General features: G+C 34.8%; 2 protein-coding genes across 2 annotated transcripts in view; one reads left to right on the top strand and one right to left on the bottom strand.

The window, feature by feature from the left end:
* The window catches only part of LOC117182080 (ornithine decarboxylase 2-like), a 5,648-nt gene extending 2,625 nt beyond the window's left edge, over nt 1-3,023 (bottom strand). Inside the window, exons 1-4 of the mRNA XM_033375105.1 lie at nt 2,752-3,023; nt 2,500-2,576; nt 2,233-2,405; nt 294-594 (exon numbers count right to left, since the gene is read on the bottom strand). Of these exons, the coding sequence (XP_033230996.1) occupies nt 294-594; nt 2,233-2,405; nt 2,500-2,576; nt 2,752-2,935 (735 nt within the window). The 5' untranslated portion in view covers nt 2,936-3,023. The remainder of the gene's footprint in view (nt 1-293; nt 595-2,232; nt 2,406-2,499; nt 2,577-2,751) is intronic.
* LOC117182083 (palmitoyltransferase ZDHHC6) overlaps nt 1-19,193 on the top strand; it is a 58,366-nt gene that overhangs the window by 16,195 nt on the left and 22,978 nt on the right. The window contains exon 2 of the mRNA XM_033375108.1: nt 7,103-7,284. Coding sequence (XP_033230999.1) covers nt 7,103-7,284 — 182 coding nt within the window. The remainder of the gene's footprint in view (nt 1-7,102; nt 7,285-19,193) is intronic.

The following is a 19,193-nucleotide window of genomic DNA, read 5'->3' as shown; positions in this document are numbered from 1 at the left end:
ATAATTTTCATTCTATCAAGTTCTAATTTTTTAAAATGATTTACAATTTTAAATGATTCATAATTTTGTTTAGTCAAACAATAATTTTCTAATTTTATCTCTGAAAAAAAAGAAAAAAAAGAGGAATAATAAAATGAAAATGATAATTTCTAGCATTTCTACAGAAAATAAAAGAAAGTATGAATCCCGCTTATACCTTACATTAAAAAGGCTTTTTGAAGCTATTATGGCCTTAACTAATTTTGAGTATTTCTGGAAAATCTTTTATTTTTTGATTGTAATGAAATTATTACCTGGTCTATATCATAATTAGATTCACCAGGAAATCCGCCACCGATATCGATAAGACGAACATCATTACAGCCAACTGATTTCGCATAATCGACTAATTTTTTGCAAATTCTAATCCCGCGACTATATGCTGTCATTTCTCCACAAAGGCTACCAACGTGAAAACTAAAGCCATGTAAATTGAGGCCTAAATTTTTAGTTAAATGTATCATTTCGATTGCCTCCTGATCTGGGTCGCAACCAAATTTATTCCCAAGATTAATTTCTGCAAACTCAGCATCGCAACGGATTCGAATAACTATTCTGTTAAAATAATGAAAGATTCGTATTTTTAAATTTTAATTAGTTTTGATATCATATCCAGTTAAATAGTACAATATGTATACTCAATTGGTTGCAATATGAAATTGAATAAAAATGATTCTTCATTTGTAAAAGTAGCTTTATATTGCTGTATTTAAATTTTTTGTTGAAAATGCGTTTTTTTTGTTTTGTTTGAAATTAATTTTTTAAGCTCAATATTGAACTATTCTATTCTATAAAAGTGTTGTTTGAAAACATATTTATCTTATTTCAACTCTTGAGTATTTTTTGTTTTAAACAGTTTTTTAAGGAACATAATTCTTTTTAAGCCTTGTGCAATTTTGTCACACAATCTTTGTAAAGTTTGCGTTGGTTTAAAAAATGTATTTTCGAAAATTTAATCACTTGGTTCAAAGTTAAACTCTTTTGTTAAAAATTAATTTTTTTTTGTTGAAATGTCAGATAAATTTGTACTTCGTTTTTTCATTGACCAGCTTTGGCTGAAAATTATTTTTTGTTTTCATTCAAAATTTGACTATTCCAGTTAAATCTTTAACTATTTTATTTTTTATTTCTTTTTGGTCGAATATTAATTTGTCTAAATTGAAAATATAACTAATTAAGTTAAATATTCTATTATTCTAGTTAAAAATGCATCTCTGTGGTTAAAAGTAGATTTTTTAAACTAAAAACTGAACTATTTAATCTTTAATTGACAATTTATATTTTTTAGTTGAAAATTCATGTATTTTGTTGAAAATTTATCTTATTTAGTGAAAAACTTATTTTCTTGTTTGAAAAATCATCTTTTTGGTTTAAAATTTAACTATTTCTATTGAAGATTTATCATTTCAGTTGAAAATTCATCACTGGTTGAAAATCAGTTTTTCAAATTGAAAATTTAACTATTCCGTTCTTGGTTAAAACTCCAATTTTCTTATTTCAAAACTTAACTATTTATTTGAAATTCGCCTTTTTTTATTGAAATTTCAACTATTTAGTTGAAAAATCATGTACATATTTTGTTGAAAAATCATCTTGTTTGGTAAAAAATTAATTTTTTTGTTTGAAAATAAATCTTCTTGTTTACGAATTAATATTTTTGTTTAAACATTTAACTATTCCAGTTAAATATCTATCTCATAATTAATCTTTGTGTTTGGAAATAAAACTACTTGGTTGAAAGTTTAACTCTTTTGTTAAAAATTCATATTTTTCGTTAAAGCATAATCACTGGTTTAAAATTCAACTGTTCCAGTTGAAGATTTATCATTTTACTTGAAAATTCATCACTTTGGTTTAAAATCAGTTTTTTTTTTAAATTGAAAATTTTTTTTTAGCTCAACAACGATTTCGTTGAAAATTCATGTATTTTGTTAAAAAATCATATTGTTTTGTAGAAAATGAATATTGTTTAGTAGAAAATAAATATTCTGGTTTGAAAATTCATCTTTTCGGTTAAAAATTCTACTACGCCAGTTAAGTGTTCATAAATTTAGTTGAAAATTTATCTTTTTGATCGAAAATAAAACTACTTGCTTTTCAGGGAATTTTTTTCCAGGACTTGAGTAGACACCCTTTAGTAAATACTCCACAGTTACAATTAAAAATCAGTTGAAAATTGAACATCTGACTTACTGAGCTTCTGGAAAGAGATCTTTAATTTTTTGAAGTTCGTTTGGATTATCTGCTGTCATCCTATAAACCCCAACATTTTTAGCAAATTTAATATGCGATGGAAATTTCACTGGATGAGCAAAAATGATTCTGTCTCCGGTCACTCCGAACTCCATAACTTGCACTATTTCTTGCTGTGTTAAAATTTTCATTTATTGCAAGATTTAAAGAAGTTTTATTTGAAAATTATATTAATATCGTATAAGATTAGTATCTTTAATCACTCACCAGTGATGCACAATCGAAGTTTGCATTGAGTGCTGCCAAAGTTTTAATTACGAGTGGGCTGGAATTGCACTTCACAGCTGCAATATTTATTTAAAAAGAGCATTTTTATTTACTTTGAATTTTTGTTCCAAGAAGTCAATATTTTAAAAATATTTTTCTTAAAATCCATAGTCTCCCATCCCTTTCCTACTTAATTTCGAATATATTTTCTAATTTTTCAAATTTTTTTTCACATTGATTTTCACTACCTACCAAAGTGGGGTGTCACTCTCGGAATTTTTTTCAACCACGTTTTATGTTTGTTTACTAAATCACAAACATCAAAAACAAAAAAGGAATCTTCCTCTTCTTGAGATTCAATAATTTTCCTAATAATATCACGGTCGTTAATAGAATCGTCAACGATGTCAAAGTCTGTTATTTTTGAGAAATTCATTTTTATAAGGGGAAAACCAAGTGATTAATTATTATGCATGGAAGTTGGTGAACGTCTGTGACTTTCAGGATTGAAACACTTAGTTTTTGATAAAGTGATTAAACCCCCAAGCTTTGAGCAAATATTATCTGTACCGTTGCCATCAGTAGATAGGCAACGAGCGTTCTGGATCAATTAGTATTAATGCGAGTGTGTGTGTATCTGTGTGAGGCTGGCTTATAGAATATTTTCTAAGGTTCCTGATGATGTTACAGAAGAAGAATTATATATAATAACATAATATTATATAACAATAAATAATAAATATAATAATAATAATAATAAATTGCTTGGTTGCTAATATTGTTGTTATTATTGGTAGATCTAAAAAAGTATCCAGAGGTGAAACCTTCACCTGCAACCGTGCCGTCTGCCGCGTAAGGACATCTGTGGCTCGAGACCACACTCTGAGGAACAGTGTTGTACGAAGTGTCTTGCGCAAATTCTTGCTTACATTCTAGGATAGAAGGAGCAGGAGTGAACGACGTACTAGTTCCGGTTGCTTCGGGCTTAGTTGCTTTAACCTGCACTCCCTACACGCTTTCACGGAACACCTTGGTCTTTTTAACCGGGGCGTCCATTTTCTCCGTTTTATCCATTCTTAATTTTGATTTTACGTAAAGCTTGAGGTACAATTCTTCGGGCATGCATAGGGAAAGAGAGGAAGCTCCACGTTAAGAAATCATGATCATTGCTTCTGGAGCCTACAACTTTAAAAGTAATATTGCTTCTAGAACATTCTCGGAATATCCGATAATGTCACAGAATAATATTGCGCATTTGCGTGAAGGCCGAATTTGCAAAAACAAGCTTCAAGGTTATCGCATGCATGTGTCAAGGTTATATGAGAAGAATAAGGATGATTTATTGCCTCCTTCTAGATAATACATATCAGATGAGTAGGCTGCGTTCTAACGCAAGATTCCTGCCTTACAGACATCAAGAAGCTTCTAAGCTGTAGTGGCTCATGTCTATGCTAAATTTTCTAGAAATGTGGTTCCGTCCATTTCTAGAACATTCTTGATGACGACATAATGAATTCCTGCCTTACCGACATGGCTATAATAGGGCTACCGTGCCAAATCTATGTATTTAGACAGTGCATACAGAAACACTGATACAAGAGAGCTACTGGGCCACTTTCACAATAGGAGGATGCGTCTCTACCTTAGCGACATCGAGAACATTCCTGATGACGTCACAGATTCATAATATTGTTCATTTGTTTGAGCTGAATTAATGTAAACAGGTTCAAGGTTATCACAAGAAAAACAAGGATGATTTAAAGCTTACTTTTAGCTAATATTTAGATTATGCGCAAAAGATGCAAGTGTACAGATGAAATCTGATATGAGGGGCTATGCATGCCAACCTGTTTTGGCTATAAGCTATGATCTACTGCCACCATTTAATTTTTTGCGTGGTCAAAAGTATTTCCACGAAAAAAAGGTGATAACGAAATGATCTATAAAATACAAATTATTTCTTGAAAAAAAGATCCTATTCCATCTTCACTCCATTGGGAATCGAACCACAAAACTTCTGATTTCTGGTCAGGTGCTTTTCCAATTAAGCTATTAGGGGGATCAGAATAAGAACTCTTAATTCAAGAAAATAACGTTAATTTTTAGTTAGGCGTTAATGGTACAAGTAATTATTTTTAAATTTATCTGCTATATCATCAGAGATTTTTGTAGATTTTCTGCCTTCATGGCTTTGAGGGTTGATTTACTGTCGGTAAGGTAAATCTCTGATGACCTAGCAGATAAATTTAACTATAAAATACATCAACTTTCCACCAGTGATAGGATAAACAACTTATTTCAAGGGATAAAATTGTAGATTTGCTGAAGAGTTAAAGGAAAGTAACATTCTTGACTTTTACGACAGTTTTACATGTTTAAAGAAGGAAATTCATTTCAATATGTCATTGTGGAAGCTTTAGTATTGGGCAGATTATAAATTATTTCATATGAACTGAATTCTAAATTTAACAATAATGAAGATGCAAATTACGTCTGCTAACTAAATTTGTTCTTTTTCAAGAAACTTCTATTTTAAAATTGTATTGCTTAATTTTTCTATGGCTTGTGAAATTCTTTGAAATTGAACTTTCTAGAAATAACTATTTTTATTCCAACATTAAAAAATAATTGCAGGCCTTGGACTCATAATACTATGGACACTTTTTTACACTATTTTCTAACGATGAAACTATTTCCTACTTTTTTTATTAATATGGTATTAATATTTTCAAAAATTTTGAAGAAATTTTAAGACATATTACAAGTTTCAAGACAATTCACTAAAATATTTTTCATTGAGAATATTTCTTTTAGTTGAAAATTCATTTATATAATTGAACATTCGTTCTTCTTGTTAAAAAATTAATCTTTTTGGTTGAAAATTCAACTTTTTTCAGTTACAGATTCATCATTGTAGCTGAACGTTCATATTTTTGGTTAAAAAATTAATCTTTTCGGTTAAGAATTTAACTATCTCTGTTGAAGATGCATAATGTAATTCGAAAAGTCATCACTTTGATTAAGAGTTTGACTCTTTTGTGTAAAATTTGTTGTTTTTATTGGTTGACAATTTAATTATTCCATTTTTGGTAGAAAATTAATCTTTTTTAGTTAAAAATTCAACTGTTTGATTGAAAATTCGTCTTCTTTAGAGAAAATTGATCTCCTTGGTTGAAAATTCGACTTTTCCAGTTAAAGATTCATCACTTCAGTGTTTTGTTAAAAATTAATTTCGTTATTGAAAAGTTAAAATTATACAGGTTAAGGTTCATCAGTTTCGTTAAAAATTTATATTTTTGTTCTATGGGTGAAAATTAATTTTTCAAACTATAAATGTAGCTTTTCTATGTTTGTTTGAAAATTGATCTTTTCTGGTTTAAAATTCATGTATTTTGTTGAAAGGTTTTTTTTTTTGCCAAAAATTAAAATTCAACGTTTCCTGTTAAAGAATCATCATTTTAATCAATAATTTATTACTTCAATTAAAATTCAGCTATTTTGTTGAAACTATTTTTTTCCTCATTCATTCTTTTTACTGAAAATTTAACGTTTCCATTTTTAGTTGCATAATTATCTTTTTTAGTTGAAGATTCGACTATTTAGTTAAAAAATTACCTTTTTTTGTAGAAACCCCATTTTTTGTTGTTGAAAATTTAACTGTTTGGTTAAAAATTAATCTAAATTGTTGAAAATGCAATATTTTTACTTGAAAAGTTAAGCATTTGAAGCATTTCAAATTAAACTGAATATGGTCCCGACAATAATTTTATTTAAAAGAATATATTTCTCTATTTATGTGAAAACTCTCCTTATTTCCTTCCTTATCTACTTAGTTACTTTCACAAATGAAAAATCTACTTAATTTTACATATGAATACTACTATTTTCACATATTTAAGTATTTGTAAGGACTGAGAAAAACATTCGTTATAATAAACTCGTGAAATTGTGTAAATGTTCGATTGTTTAAAAAAATGCGAAATACCTTGAATGGCTCTGTTCTATGAAAAATCATAGTAGTGGAATAAAAATTAAATGATTTCAAGGGATTGCAAAGGATTTATAGACAACTTAAGAGAATAAAAGAATTTAAATTTCATGAGACTTCTAAGGATTTCTAAAGTTTTTTACGGATTTCATATTTTTCAAAAAATTTGAAGAGATTTCTCCTGATTTAAGGGATTTGTGAGATTAAAAAAGAGATTATAAGATTTCGAGGATTTTTTACAGATTCTAAGGGATCATCAACATTTTTAAGTGATATAAAAAGATTGACCAATTTTCCAGGAATTTCACAGAATATCTACAAATTTCAGGGGTATTTTGAAATATTTTAAAGGGGTTTACGCGATTTTATGGAAGATGTATCTTGTATGTGTGTCAGATTTCCATGATATATCATGAGGATATATTTGTCAACATTTGATTAATGAAGCAGAGCTATTTTTGTAATTCCAACCCTTTTAAATTTCAAATTCAATTATTTAAAATTGAATGTCAAATGATCCAAGTTTTAATCTGCATCATAGTTTTTATTGTATTTTTTTTAAATTCAATTCTGAAGATTGAAATTAAAGCAATTAAATAAATATTTTTGTTTCAGGTCTCATCAAGATTATTACTTTGATGACAATACATTGTAGCAGACAATGGTTGCCACCACAGGAAAGTCTTCTTGGCGCAATCAATTTTTTATTCTTCTCTAGTCTCAGTGGATCGACACTTTACCATTTTATAAATGCTATTTTTGAGGGACCTGGATATCTACCTTTAAAATGGATGCCGGTAATTATTAGTTATTCTTCTTCTTTTTTTTCAATTAAAACTTGATTAAACTCTGTATATTTTAAAGCATTTAGAAATATTTGGGAATTCAAACTTGGCGCTACGTAACGTTTTTTAAGACGTTATAATTAAACAACAAAGGCTAAACTAATAGAAGAGAGTATATTCCGATTTTTAAATTTCACTTTATTAAATAAAAACTTTTGAAACGAAAAGTTTTATATACAAATAACTATATTTCATAATAATTTTTTTATGTTCAAAAATTAAATTAGGTAAAGTTGTAGAGAATCTTTTTCCCGAAATAATCAGCTGTCATACATTAAAATTGTATGATTTTTAAAAATTTGGTAAGAAGCTATAACATAAAAAGTTCGGTCAAAAATAAAATTTGTCAAATAAATTATTTTTTTATGGTTCCAATCTTACCATGAAAAATAATGTTTCAGAAGTAAAGGTATATACTTTATCCCGAGATCTATTTTTTCTTCGTTTTGAAGTGATTATCTATGATTTTGTGGACTATCATCTTTATAAAAACTCCTAACTTTTATGGAAATTATTGAAAGAATGTTATTTCTAAAGTCATTTCCAATCAATAAGTTATAATAGTTAGGAACTATTTATTTTATAAACAAAGATTGTTACAAAATTTCTTTTTTACTTTTTCATTTCTTCTTGATTGTATACTTAAAAATTACATAAATATTAATTGTTTTTTAATAAGTTTCTTCATATATCCATTTAAGATAATGCATTTTATGTTTTCAATTGTAGAATTCTGAACACTATTAGTTACTCTTCTTTAATTTCTGAAATTTTAGTTTCCAAATTAAAATTTTTAAAACTTGGAGGTCAGTGTGTGGGGTGAGACTGATTCAATAGTTATTTACAATTAAAAAAGTGGAAATTACTTTATATAATTCGAGACGGTAGGCCTTGTTGTTTGATAACGGAGGAGTGTTATCCAGGGTAACCAGGCGATGTTGCGACGATAGCGATTAATGCCGAGAAGGGAGTTATCCTCTACAAATTAGGGTCTGCTTAAAGGAGATCTTAGGGTGGTCCTGGGTATCTAGAGGGACGTTCCGGTTTGTTGCAATGTCGGCGATGATTACCGATACGAGAGTAATCCTCTCCGTAACGGGGATTGGTTGTGACGCTGTCGTATAGGCGTTTACAAGTGCTAGAAGTTAGGGGTCCAAATGGCTAACTTGAGCGGTGGCGCACCACTCACAGCGTTCCTTAGTCCAATGAAAGGTAGGGTTAGAACACCCAGACGACGAAAGAAAGAATCATGGATGTTCGCCAAATATTATTCATGGTTATAAATATTATTTATAACCACGAATATAATTTAGTGGATATTAATTCACAGGGTCTTTTGTCACCTGATGCGTTCTAATGTCACTCTGGAAAATAACACAAAATACGGAAATTACAGTTAAATACAAAAGCGACAAATACTTAGATCTATACAGGTAGAAAAACTTAAGACTAAAAACTGTATATCTATATTTACAATAGATCTAACGCCGAGGTCGGAGATCGTAACGTCGTTCTGGCGGCGGAGAATCAGGTATCGTGTTTTCGTAGTTCTCCCGGGTGTCAGCATCATGGGACCAATTTGAAGGCCGCCCTCGATGGAGTTCTTGCTCCGGAGGGTCTTTGTTGATCTAGAGCTTTTTCGGGGGCCGCCCTCAAAGGAGTTCCTTGCCCGGATGGTCTTGAATGATCTGGGGCCTTTTAGTGGCCACCTTCGACGGTGTTTCTGGACCAGAAGGTCTTTGTCGAGATTCTGGATCAGCTTGGAGTTGTGGACTGACCATCGGAATTGGTTCAGATATATTTCTTGGACGTCCTCTCTGTCGTCGGTAGACTAGAGGGGTTAAGAGAGTCGTGCGTCCTGTTTGCAGTCTGGGTGCGTCATAAGACAGTGGTGTGGTATCCTTGTTTCGGTTGATCTGGATATCCGGGATATCTGTTGGCGGCTTGGAATTGGGTGAGACCTGGATAAGAGTGGTATCCATTGGGGGCCTAGAGTTTGATGAGACCTGGATAACAGGGGTGTCCATTGGGAGCCACGAGTTTTCTTCAATGCGTAGGTCGGCTGGGAGGTCGCGCATTTAGGTAGCGATGAGTATGTTCCCGAGAAGTTTAGGATGCGACTCTGAAGCAAGAGCCGACTCTAATGGAGCGACAGTAGGGCAACTCTTTCTGGTAACAATGCGGGTATTTTTGTGGGGGTGTGCGAGATAGTGGGCCTAGGGCGGTATTAAAACCTTTTTGGGCATCCGAGAGTTGGTGATTTCTGACAAAGACTTGTTCTCCGATTTCGTATTGCTGCGTGGATTCTTTAGGAGCTTCTTTCTGTGTAGTAGGCCTGATGCTGCCTCACTTAATGGGGAATGTGAAGATCCCAGTCCTTCTCGGTGTGCACGGTTAGGCGCTATCTCATACCCGTTTTTAGATCTTGATTACGGCGTTCAGTTGAATTGGCTCTGGGGTGGTAAGCGGGAGGAGTCCAGCAGGAGGTGGATCATGTTTGGCAAGATTCGAGCCAATCTTTTCCCGTAAATTGTGGCCCGTTATCGGTTATCTGTGCGGTTTTAGCTTAGGCGGAAGACCTTTACCCATCTTGAAAAAAGTAGGTTACTGCAGGAAGGTAGGACTTTCCTCGGACCGATCGGGGGTAAGGACCCATTAGGTCAAGGACGACGATTTCCCAAGGGTTTTTTGCTTTCCAGGGGCGTTGTTGGTCGTGGTGGGTGATCCTGAGGGGTTTTTAGCTAGCACAAAGATAACAACTTTGTACGTATTCCCTGATGTCCTCTCTCATCTTGGGTCAGAAAAATTACTGTTGGATGGCTCGAAGGGTTTTGTCCATACCCGGATGTCCGGCACGTCCGGAGTAATGGTATTCATGAAGTACCAACTCCCGAGTCATATCTGAGACGTGGAGAAGTCAGATGAAGGGTGCTGCACCGCTGGCTCTCCAGAGACCACCATCGTTAAGGGAATGCTGTTTGAAAAAGACTGCTTCTTTTTCCGCAAGAATCGGTAGTGACGCAAGCTGTTTAAATTTTTATACGAGTTTCCATGTCTCATCGTCTGCCAGTTTTTATGGGCGCAAGTTACGGTGGCTTTTTAGATGTTGGATTTTTATTTTCAGGGGGCAGCAGACGTTTGTCGATCAAAGGAATCTTCTTCATCGTGAATGCCAGAGGGAGTTTCCACTAGGGCCACAGGGAGTAGGCTTTGACTCGTGAGGCATTTTTCGACGGAGAAAGAATGAGTTCTCAGATTAAGGGCCCAACTGATTGCGAGGCATTCTCGCTCGTTTTTTTTTGTAATGAGACTGAGTGAGTGGATATTTGGCACTAGCGTAACTGATAACGCTTCGGGTAGAGTTCAACTTAGTTTGGTAGAGTACCGCTCCCATCCCTATGGTACTTGCGTCTGTTTGTAGGGTGTAGGGTAGTCGGGGGATAGGGCGCCCTAGGCGCCATACAAAATTCATAGATGTATCGAAAAAGGTTAGTTTGTGACGTTAGTCGTTGGAACGGAAGGGGGGGGGGGGGGGGGGGGGGGGGGGGGGGGGGGGGGGGGGGGGGGGGGCAGTTTTTAGATTAAACGAGATAACCTTAAATTGATAGTTCTCGCCTTGGGGAAGGGTGAAAGCAGTATATTTTTTTTGAGCGTGCTTTCATCGGATTTTTCGGTAGCCAGTACAGAGGTCGATAGTAGAAAAAATGCGGGCATTTCCTAGGGCTTTGAGGATATCATGGGTGTGTGTTAACTCCTAGGATATATCGATAGTCATGACGTTTAAACAGCGGTAACTGACGCAGAGACAGGGCTTACGGTTTTTACGGAATGCGATGACTACTGGGGAACTATAAAGGAAATTTGAAGGCTCAATTAGTTGATCGGCTAACATCTGTTGTGCATGTTCCCAGATGAGCTTGCATAGTAGTTGTGAACTCTATTTTATGTTCAGCTGAGTGGATTTGGGTGTGAATTCCGGCGTGGTTTACTATTGTTTGGAACAGTTTAAGGGTGTTTGTTTTATCGCTCACAAAGAAGGTGCTTTTTGTACGATATCCGCAAATGGTGACTTCTTCTTCCACAATTCCTTGGATATTAAGGAACGCTCCGGGTTTTGCTGTGTCCACTTTTTCGTGCTAAGGACTTTTTCGCCAATGTTGGGCTTCAGATAAGTACTGGAGCTGTACAAAATTATTCGTGGACGTGCTGTCAAAATGGTCCGGAAATTCTTTATTGTTAAGAATTATTCAGAAGTGGGGTACACACCGAAAACGTCTGCTTGTGGTTTGAAGTCTTATTGTGGGCGGCAGGACGGGTGCCGCATGCCTTCAATTTCCCCGGAGGGGTTTTTTTGATATAGGGGGCACTTCCTGTTTATTCTTTGGGCAGTCATGGTTCAAGTGACTGACCGGGTAATGTCAACATTTTGGTAATTGGCGAGAGGTGGTGGATTAGAAAATTTGTGTGGGTGCTTAACCCGTTTGTAGGTCTGGGTTGTTTCGATTTCGTCGAATTCGACTACTACTGCTCTGGACATGAGCGTGTTGAAATCGGCTGGTTGGCAAGCCCTGATGCTGCGAAAATTTGAGGGACGTAGTAATTCTAGGAGCGTAGCGACTCGAGCTCTTTCGGGGGGGGGGGGGGGGGGGGGGGGGGGGGGATGAGGTTGTAGGCGTTGAAAAAGCAGATACTTTTTCTGAAGGAAGAGACAAACGGGCTATTTGTCTCCTTGTTTTTGGGAGTATAGTTGGGAGGTCAGGCGTCCTAGTTTATTGGCTCTATTGTATTTTTATAGGAGTAACTCCCGGAAACCAGCCCACTTTAAGGGGAGACCGCGGTAAATTGCCCACTATCTCGCGGCAGTATCCTTTATGACTTGGGCTACTAGGGTAACCGAAGATAGTAGGGTCTTCATTGTCACAACCCTGGAACTCTGGATGTGGACAAGAGGAAATAAGGATGGCATTCAGAATTGTCTGCAATGCTGTAGATTGAGGTGGGGTAACCGATAAGCATACCCGTGATTTTGAACGAGGGGGAATTATTAAAAAGTGGAAGTTTGCAACAGGGCCTTGATTTTTTTCAAGGGGAGGATTACCTACAATGCCTTAGTTGTCTACAAGGGGTAGACTTTCTACTGGGTGTTGTATGTTTGTTAGGATCAAGCGATGACTACAACCTTGATATATATAATTACAAATTATGTGTAATTATATATATCACGGTTGTAGTCGTTGCTTGGTGAAAGCGCAACAATCGCGCGAAACCCACGTCCAACAGCATTGCCATAAAGATCCTCGGTTGTTAACTTTTGCACTGTGACCGCGGGAAAATCCCCCTCCCCCTCATTTACGCTGTGAGTGGTGCGCCGGAGCTGAAGCTATATATATATATATATATATATATATATAAATTTAACCGTGTTAAATTATATTATATTTAACTACATGTATATCCTTTTAGAATTTTTACACATAATTTGTAATTACTTTAAATTATTTAAAGTGGCCATCAGGGTTGCTACATGTCGGGGAATTTCAAACTGGCCAGGGAAAGTCAGGGAATATCGGGGAAAACCCGGCAGTTAGGGAATTTTCAATGAGCTGAAGTTAATTTTATTATTTTGTCTAAGATTTTATTATTTTACTGGAAATTTCATTTTTTCTATTGTTAAAAATCATAACTCTTGGGTTAAAAATTCATATGTTTGAAGATTCAACTATTTTGTTGAAAACTCGTCTTTATTGATTGAATTCAACTGTTTTTGGTTTTAAAAAAATGTTTGTTTCATTGTTATATAAATTATTACATTTTTCGTTGAGAATTAATCTTTTTTGGTTAAAAATTCATTTCTATGGTAGAAAATTCAACTAATAGGCTGAACATTACTTTAAAATTTCAAATATTTGCTTGAAAAAATATATATTTTGTTAAAAGTTAATCTTTTTGTCTAGAGAATGAATCTTCTTGGTTGAAAATTGATTTCCTTAGCTGAAAATTAGTTTTTGAAAATTGAAAAATAATTTTTTTAACGGAAAATTTAACTGTTCAATTCTTCAGCGTAATTTGATCTTTTTTGATAGAACCTCAATCTTCTTGGTAAAAAATTCATCTTTTAGGCTAAAAAACAACTTTTTTACTGAAAATTTTACTATATTTTAAGTTGAATTATCTGTTTCATGTAAAGTCAATTATTTGATTGAAAATTCTTTTTTATAGTGGAAAAGTAATCTCATTCATTTGTAACTTCATATTTGTTGTTAAAAATTCATTTCTTTTGTTGAAAATTTAACTATTTTGTTTTGTTTTGTTTTGAAAATTCGTTTTTTTTTGACAATTTACTTTTCCAACTGAAAATTTTACTATTTTATTTTTATTTGAAGATGTATTTTTTGTAGCTGAAAATTCATATATTGTGTTGAAAGTTAATCTTTTGGATTAAAAATTCAACTATTCGATTAAAAATGCATCTTTGTTATTGCAAAATTTTGGAAAAACGCCGTTAACTGCAAGGTTTGGCGAGTCGAGATTTGAAAGAGAGCTGCAAATGACCGTTAACTGCAGGCTCAGATCATGGACAGCTGAATACGTCACAGAAAAATTCGAGTGAAGGCCGCAACGGGCAGTTATGGGCTTTACGAAATTATCGGGCGGTGATCTCGAGCCTTCGTGGTTTTGAAGAGGTCCGTACGTGCTTACGGTTTTCTCCGGAATCATTGAACCCCGAAAAAAGGTCTGTAATTCGAGAAACGCCGTAACTGTAATATTTTATAATAATTACACTCTTTCATATTCTTTTGCCGTGAACGGCGTTTTCTCAAATCACGGCAGGCCTATTTCTGAGTTTCGTGATTCGAAGAGAGTCGCAACTGCCCTTTACTGCGTTTTCTGAATTTCAGGAACCCAATCAGCACCGTTAACTGCATTTTAGATTCAAGAACAATAATAAAAAACTGCAGAAAATGAACTAGAATCCGCGATACATGCGAATAAAGATTCGAACAGTTTTGGTCGATTTTCTCGGCTTCGTTGATTTTGAAGTTAACGTTGTTTTCTCAAATCACGACAGACGTATCCTCTAAGGGTTTACATGACTTCCATTTCTTACAATACTTCCGCATACCTATTTTATAATTCATATCATTACTATTTATTACGTTTTACAACTATTTACATAAACTCTTATATCCAGATCTATATTTCTATCTTTTTCGATAGCGCAATAGGAGACGTGTTAGCGAATAAGTGAGCGAGCAGTCGAAAGCGAGAGTGCAAGCGAGAGAGAGCGAGAACGCAACCGCATCTTAATTTACTTATGCTATTACATAATTATTACTTACGAACTTTTACGCTTCTAATCTAAGCGACTTCCGTTTCCTTTTTGTTTCACCTCTTTTGCACCTCCATTGTGCCAATTTTTTTTCCACATCCATTCTTTCATTCTTTTTTATTCGCTCCTCTAGCCCCTTCCAGCTCCTTCATCCACTCTTCTTTTAATCCATCCTACCCTAGAATTTTTACTACATTCTCTTGCCAGCTTTCCTTATCCTCCATTCATGTCCTACAACCTTTCCATACTCGCTTCCATGTTTCCTCTTCCCATTCAAAGATTCTGCACTTTATGCTCTCCTTCTATTCCCAATGCATCCCTTCCCTTACCGCGTTTCCCAATCTAAATCTTGTTATCCTGGCTCATCTCTCTCCCCATTCCTTTTCTAAATACTTTGGTACTCACTCCTTTTTATAATCCTATGCCATTTATTATATTTTGATTTCTCAATCATCCCCCATCTTTCTATTAATTATCTGTCATCTCCCTTTTTGCGATTCTTCATAGTTTATTCCAGTCCCGCCTTCTATTTCGCTAGCATTAAAGAACTCCCTTCTCTCTTCTTCCCATCTCGTTAATTCAATCGCCCTCCCTTTCTTTCCCGCTACCTCCATTAAACACTTTTCGGTTACCCCCCACCGCTTTCTCTCCCTCATCTTCATCTCAAATTTCTATGCCCTCTTTCCCGCTCTAGTAGTTAATTTAACCGTTTGCGCTTCGTCTCTCACCATATATCCTGGAATCCTCCAGTCTACCTCTAGTTTTCAGCATATATACTTTTCTTGTAAACTCAATCTCTTTTCTTTCTTCCATCCCAATAGCTCTGCTCCTAACCTAATATCGGCCATACCAGCGTATCAAATAACCACATTCTCCTTCTCCATTTTTAAATCTTCTTTTTCCTATTCCCCATATTTTTTTCGTTTCCCCTGCTGCTTTTTTTATCCTTTCTTTTATATGAACTCTATTACTTCCATTTATTTGCAAGGTATTTTGCACATATTTTAACTCTTTAACTTATTTTAACTTTATTCCCTTCCATCTCTCCATCCATTCTTTCTTCTCTTTCCTTTTATAAAATCCTTTTATAATCTATGTCTTTTCTACGTTTAAATGAAACTTTTTCCCAATTATGTATTTCTCTAATCCTGTAATTAAGCCCGCCATCCCTAATTCATCCTCTGCCATCAACACTATATCGTCTGCGTATGCCATTGTATATATCTTTTCGTTCCCTACCCTAACTTCTCCCCACCATTTTCTCTTCATTTCTTCTTCAAATCCTGATATTAATATATTAAATAAAAGTGGGCTCAGAGGACATTCTTGCCTTATTCCTTTCATCAACCAGAAACTATCTCCTACTCGCTCTTCTACCTTCACCCTGTTTTTTATCTCTAAATATTCCCGATACTCTCTTTATTCAGGATGTACGCTACTTACGATCAATTTAAAAAGTATCCTATCTTTAAAATGATTGATGAAATCGACAAAAAAAGATCTATTATTAATTTCTGTAAATCTTGACGGAGGCTTCTAAGCACACTTCAGAAAAAAATAATTCAGGTTAAAATTGTTTATTTAACAGTAGTTATTTAAAGGTTTAGTTTTTCTTTTCTCACTAGGGAAAAGTTACAATTTTTATTTATTCCTAACTATCAAGGTGTAATTTTATTCTTCGAAGGATTCTCTACAATTATATTTGGGTGGCGTTAATTAAAATTTAAACTCTGATTGTTCATGACCATAATAACTATGATTTCTCAATTATTAAAAAAAATAAAAAATAAAATCAACCCAAATAGAAGTTTAGAGAATCCTTCAAAGAATAAAATGAGACTTTTATCGTTAGGAGTAAATAAAAATAGTAACTTTTCCCTAAAGAGAAAGGAAAAACTAAACCTTTAAATAACTGCTGTTAAATAAACAATTTTAACCTGAATTATTTTTTTCTGAAGTGTGCTTAGAAGCCTCCATCAAGATTTACAAAAATTAATAATAGATATTTTTTTGTTGGCTTTATAAATCATTTTAAAAATAGGCAACTTTTGACATCGATTGTACGTAGTGTACACCTTTAATCCCTCTCGTATCCCCCTTTTCACCATAGATTTTTGTATCTCGACTTTGTCCAAGGAGTAAACGAACATTACGAACATTACTATCATTGCTTCTTTCTCTATTTTATTCCTCTTATTTACTAGATAGTTCAGAGCATATGGTATTTTGTCCATTACCCCATCCCTCTTCTAAGACCTGTCTGATTCGTTTTCTCTATCTTTTTTTCCTCCACTTATTTCGTCAACCTCTCCGATAAAACAGTCACATATATTTCATACAATGTTGGAATTAGTGCCACTCCTCTGTAATCGTTAACCTCCCTCCGTTTGCTTTTCTTTTCTATGGTTACCACTACTTCTTCCTACCATAACTCCCGTTTCGAGTGAACTGTCAGAACATCGTGACGCATTTACACAGGTAGGCCGTTTTGATACAGCGTCTTACCGTAATGCTCCAGCTTGGCCACGTCTGAGTGACCACCGCAATCCCCCCGAATCTCCTTTCACTCCTATCTGCGGCGTGGCGCCAATTCTCGGAGGGGATATATCCGAAGGCGTTATATCCGACTTTGACTGTACCTCTTTTTTTCTCCACTTGTCCCTTTTCTCCATTTTCTGAATTCATTTCTCACATCCTTCTGCTTCTGTTTATATTCCTCATCCCATTCAATTTTATCACCTCTTTCACTAAATTTTTTTTTGCTTGTGCAATCTAATACTTTTTTTATTCCTCCTATGATTATTTTCATCTCCTCGTGTAAATTTCGTTCTCTCATCCTGATATTCCTGACCTTTTTCTGAAACTGTTCTTTACCTTCCAGCGACCAATCCTTCCTTCCTACTCTTTTTACGTTTGTTTTCTGTGAAGGCTATTTGTTATCACTCTTTTCTTTCTATAATTTCGCAATTATGAAAAATGTATGCAAATGTATTTAAGTCCCTTACTCTAGTTTCTTAACTGTGTATCTTACCTCGTCGTCCATTACTGCATAATCAATTACCGTTCCCTATTTTCCTCCCGAACGTAGATATTCCCCTTCCTCTTCCCCTTCTATATTTTCGTTTAGGATACACCATCCCACCACCTCTAGGCTCTTTAACAGTTTCTTTCTATCCTCGTATAGTATCTTGTACTTGAATTTTCTTCCCTGCTCTCCAACCTATTCCCTTCCTCGTCATTCTCCCGGTCTCGCATGAAAATCTTCTATTATAAGACTAATCACTTGTTTATTCTCTTCCATCAGTTTTCTCATCTCCTCTGATTTTTCTTGCATATACCATTTACATAAACCCCCACTGTCTTCCTCAATTCACAATTCTCACCATTGCTCTGCTTTTTTTATTCTTCCTCTTTGCATTTTGGACCTGCCATTAGCGACCGTCTCAGTGATTCCAGAGGGAATTTTTGGATGGATTTGAGGCCTACATCCGGTCATGTAAATAATAAGAAATGGACCACTACATAGTCGTTTTTTTTACCCACAGTACATAGTATATAAAAAAAAGAATTTACTATACTATGTACTATGGGTGAAAAAACGACTATGTAGTGGTCCATTTCTTATTGTTTACATGGCCGGATAAAGGCCTCAAATCCATCCAAAAATTCCCTCTAGAATCACTGAGACGGTCGCTAATGGCAGGTCCAAAATGCAAAGAGGAAGAATAAAAAAAGCAGAGAAATGGTGGGAATTGTGAATTGTGGAAGATAGTGGGGGTTTATGTAAAAACATCATAACCAAGGAGAATGAAAAAAAAATTTGTCATAAGGACAACCGCAGGATTTCGCCGGGAGCGGGTGCTAATCTAGAAAATTGCATCCGCTTCCAGCGAAATCGCGGTAAAATTTCAGCCACAACTACGTCTCACGACCGTGAGATAGGTGGATACAGTCTGTAAAGGAATCAATACGACGATCCAGCAAAAGCCTCGTGCACCCTAAGAACACGGAGCGACCCAAGGACAACCGCCTTCTGCATTTTTCCCGCAAGGGTTATAGCATATTGTTGACACGCAGGGATGCTTTTTAGGCCATTAGCAAGTGAAAGCTTGGCACCTTTAAGAGCGCCGATGATAAGGACGATCAATTTAACATAATATTCCGGGTACAATCGTTGCAACTCCCTTATAAGGTCTCGATACCTCTCTTTCTTTTCATTCTCCTTGGTTATGATGTTTTTGTCAGCTGGTGCCGAAAATTCGATAACAAACATGGTTCGCTTCTCGAAGTCAAGAAGAACCATGTCAGGCCTCGAGTGAGCAACAGAAACAATTGTCGAGAAGATAAAGTTCCAGTATATGCGGCACTTCCCATTCTCGACAATTGACTCAATTTCCCTAGGAGCATTTAGGGGAGTGATATTAAGGTTAATGCCGTAGGAGTGACAGAGATGGTAATAAAGCACTCTTAGTGCCGTATTGTGCCTTTGAATGTAGGTCGTTCCCGCGTGTGTTGGACAACTAGATAGTAT

This window comes from Belonocnema kinseyi, chromosome 10, assembly GCF_010883055.1.
Source record: "Belonocnema kinseyi isolate 2016_QV_RU_SX_M_011 chromosome 10, B_treatae_v1, whole genome shotgun sequence".
NCBI lineage: Eukaryota > Metazoa > Arthropoda > Insecta > Hymenoptera > Cynipidae > Belonocnema > Belonocnema kinseyi.
Note: the sequence above shows the minus strand (reverse complement) of the source record. Positions and strands in the feature narration are given on the sequence as shown.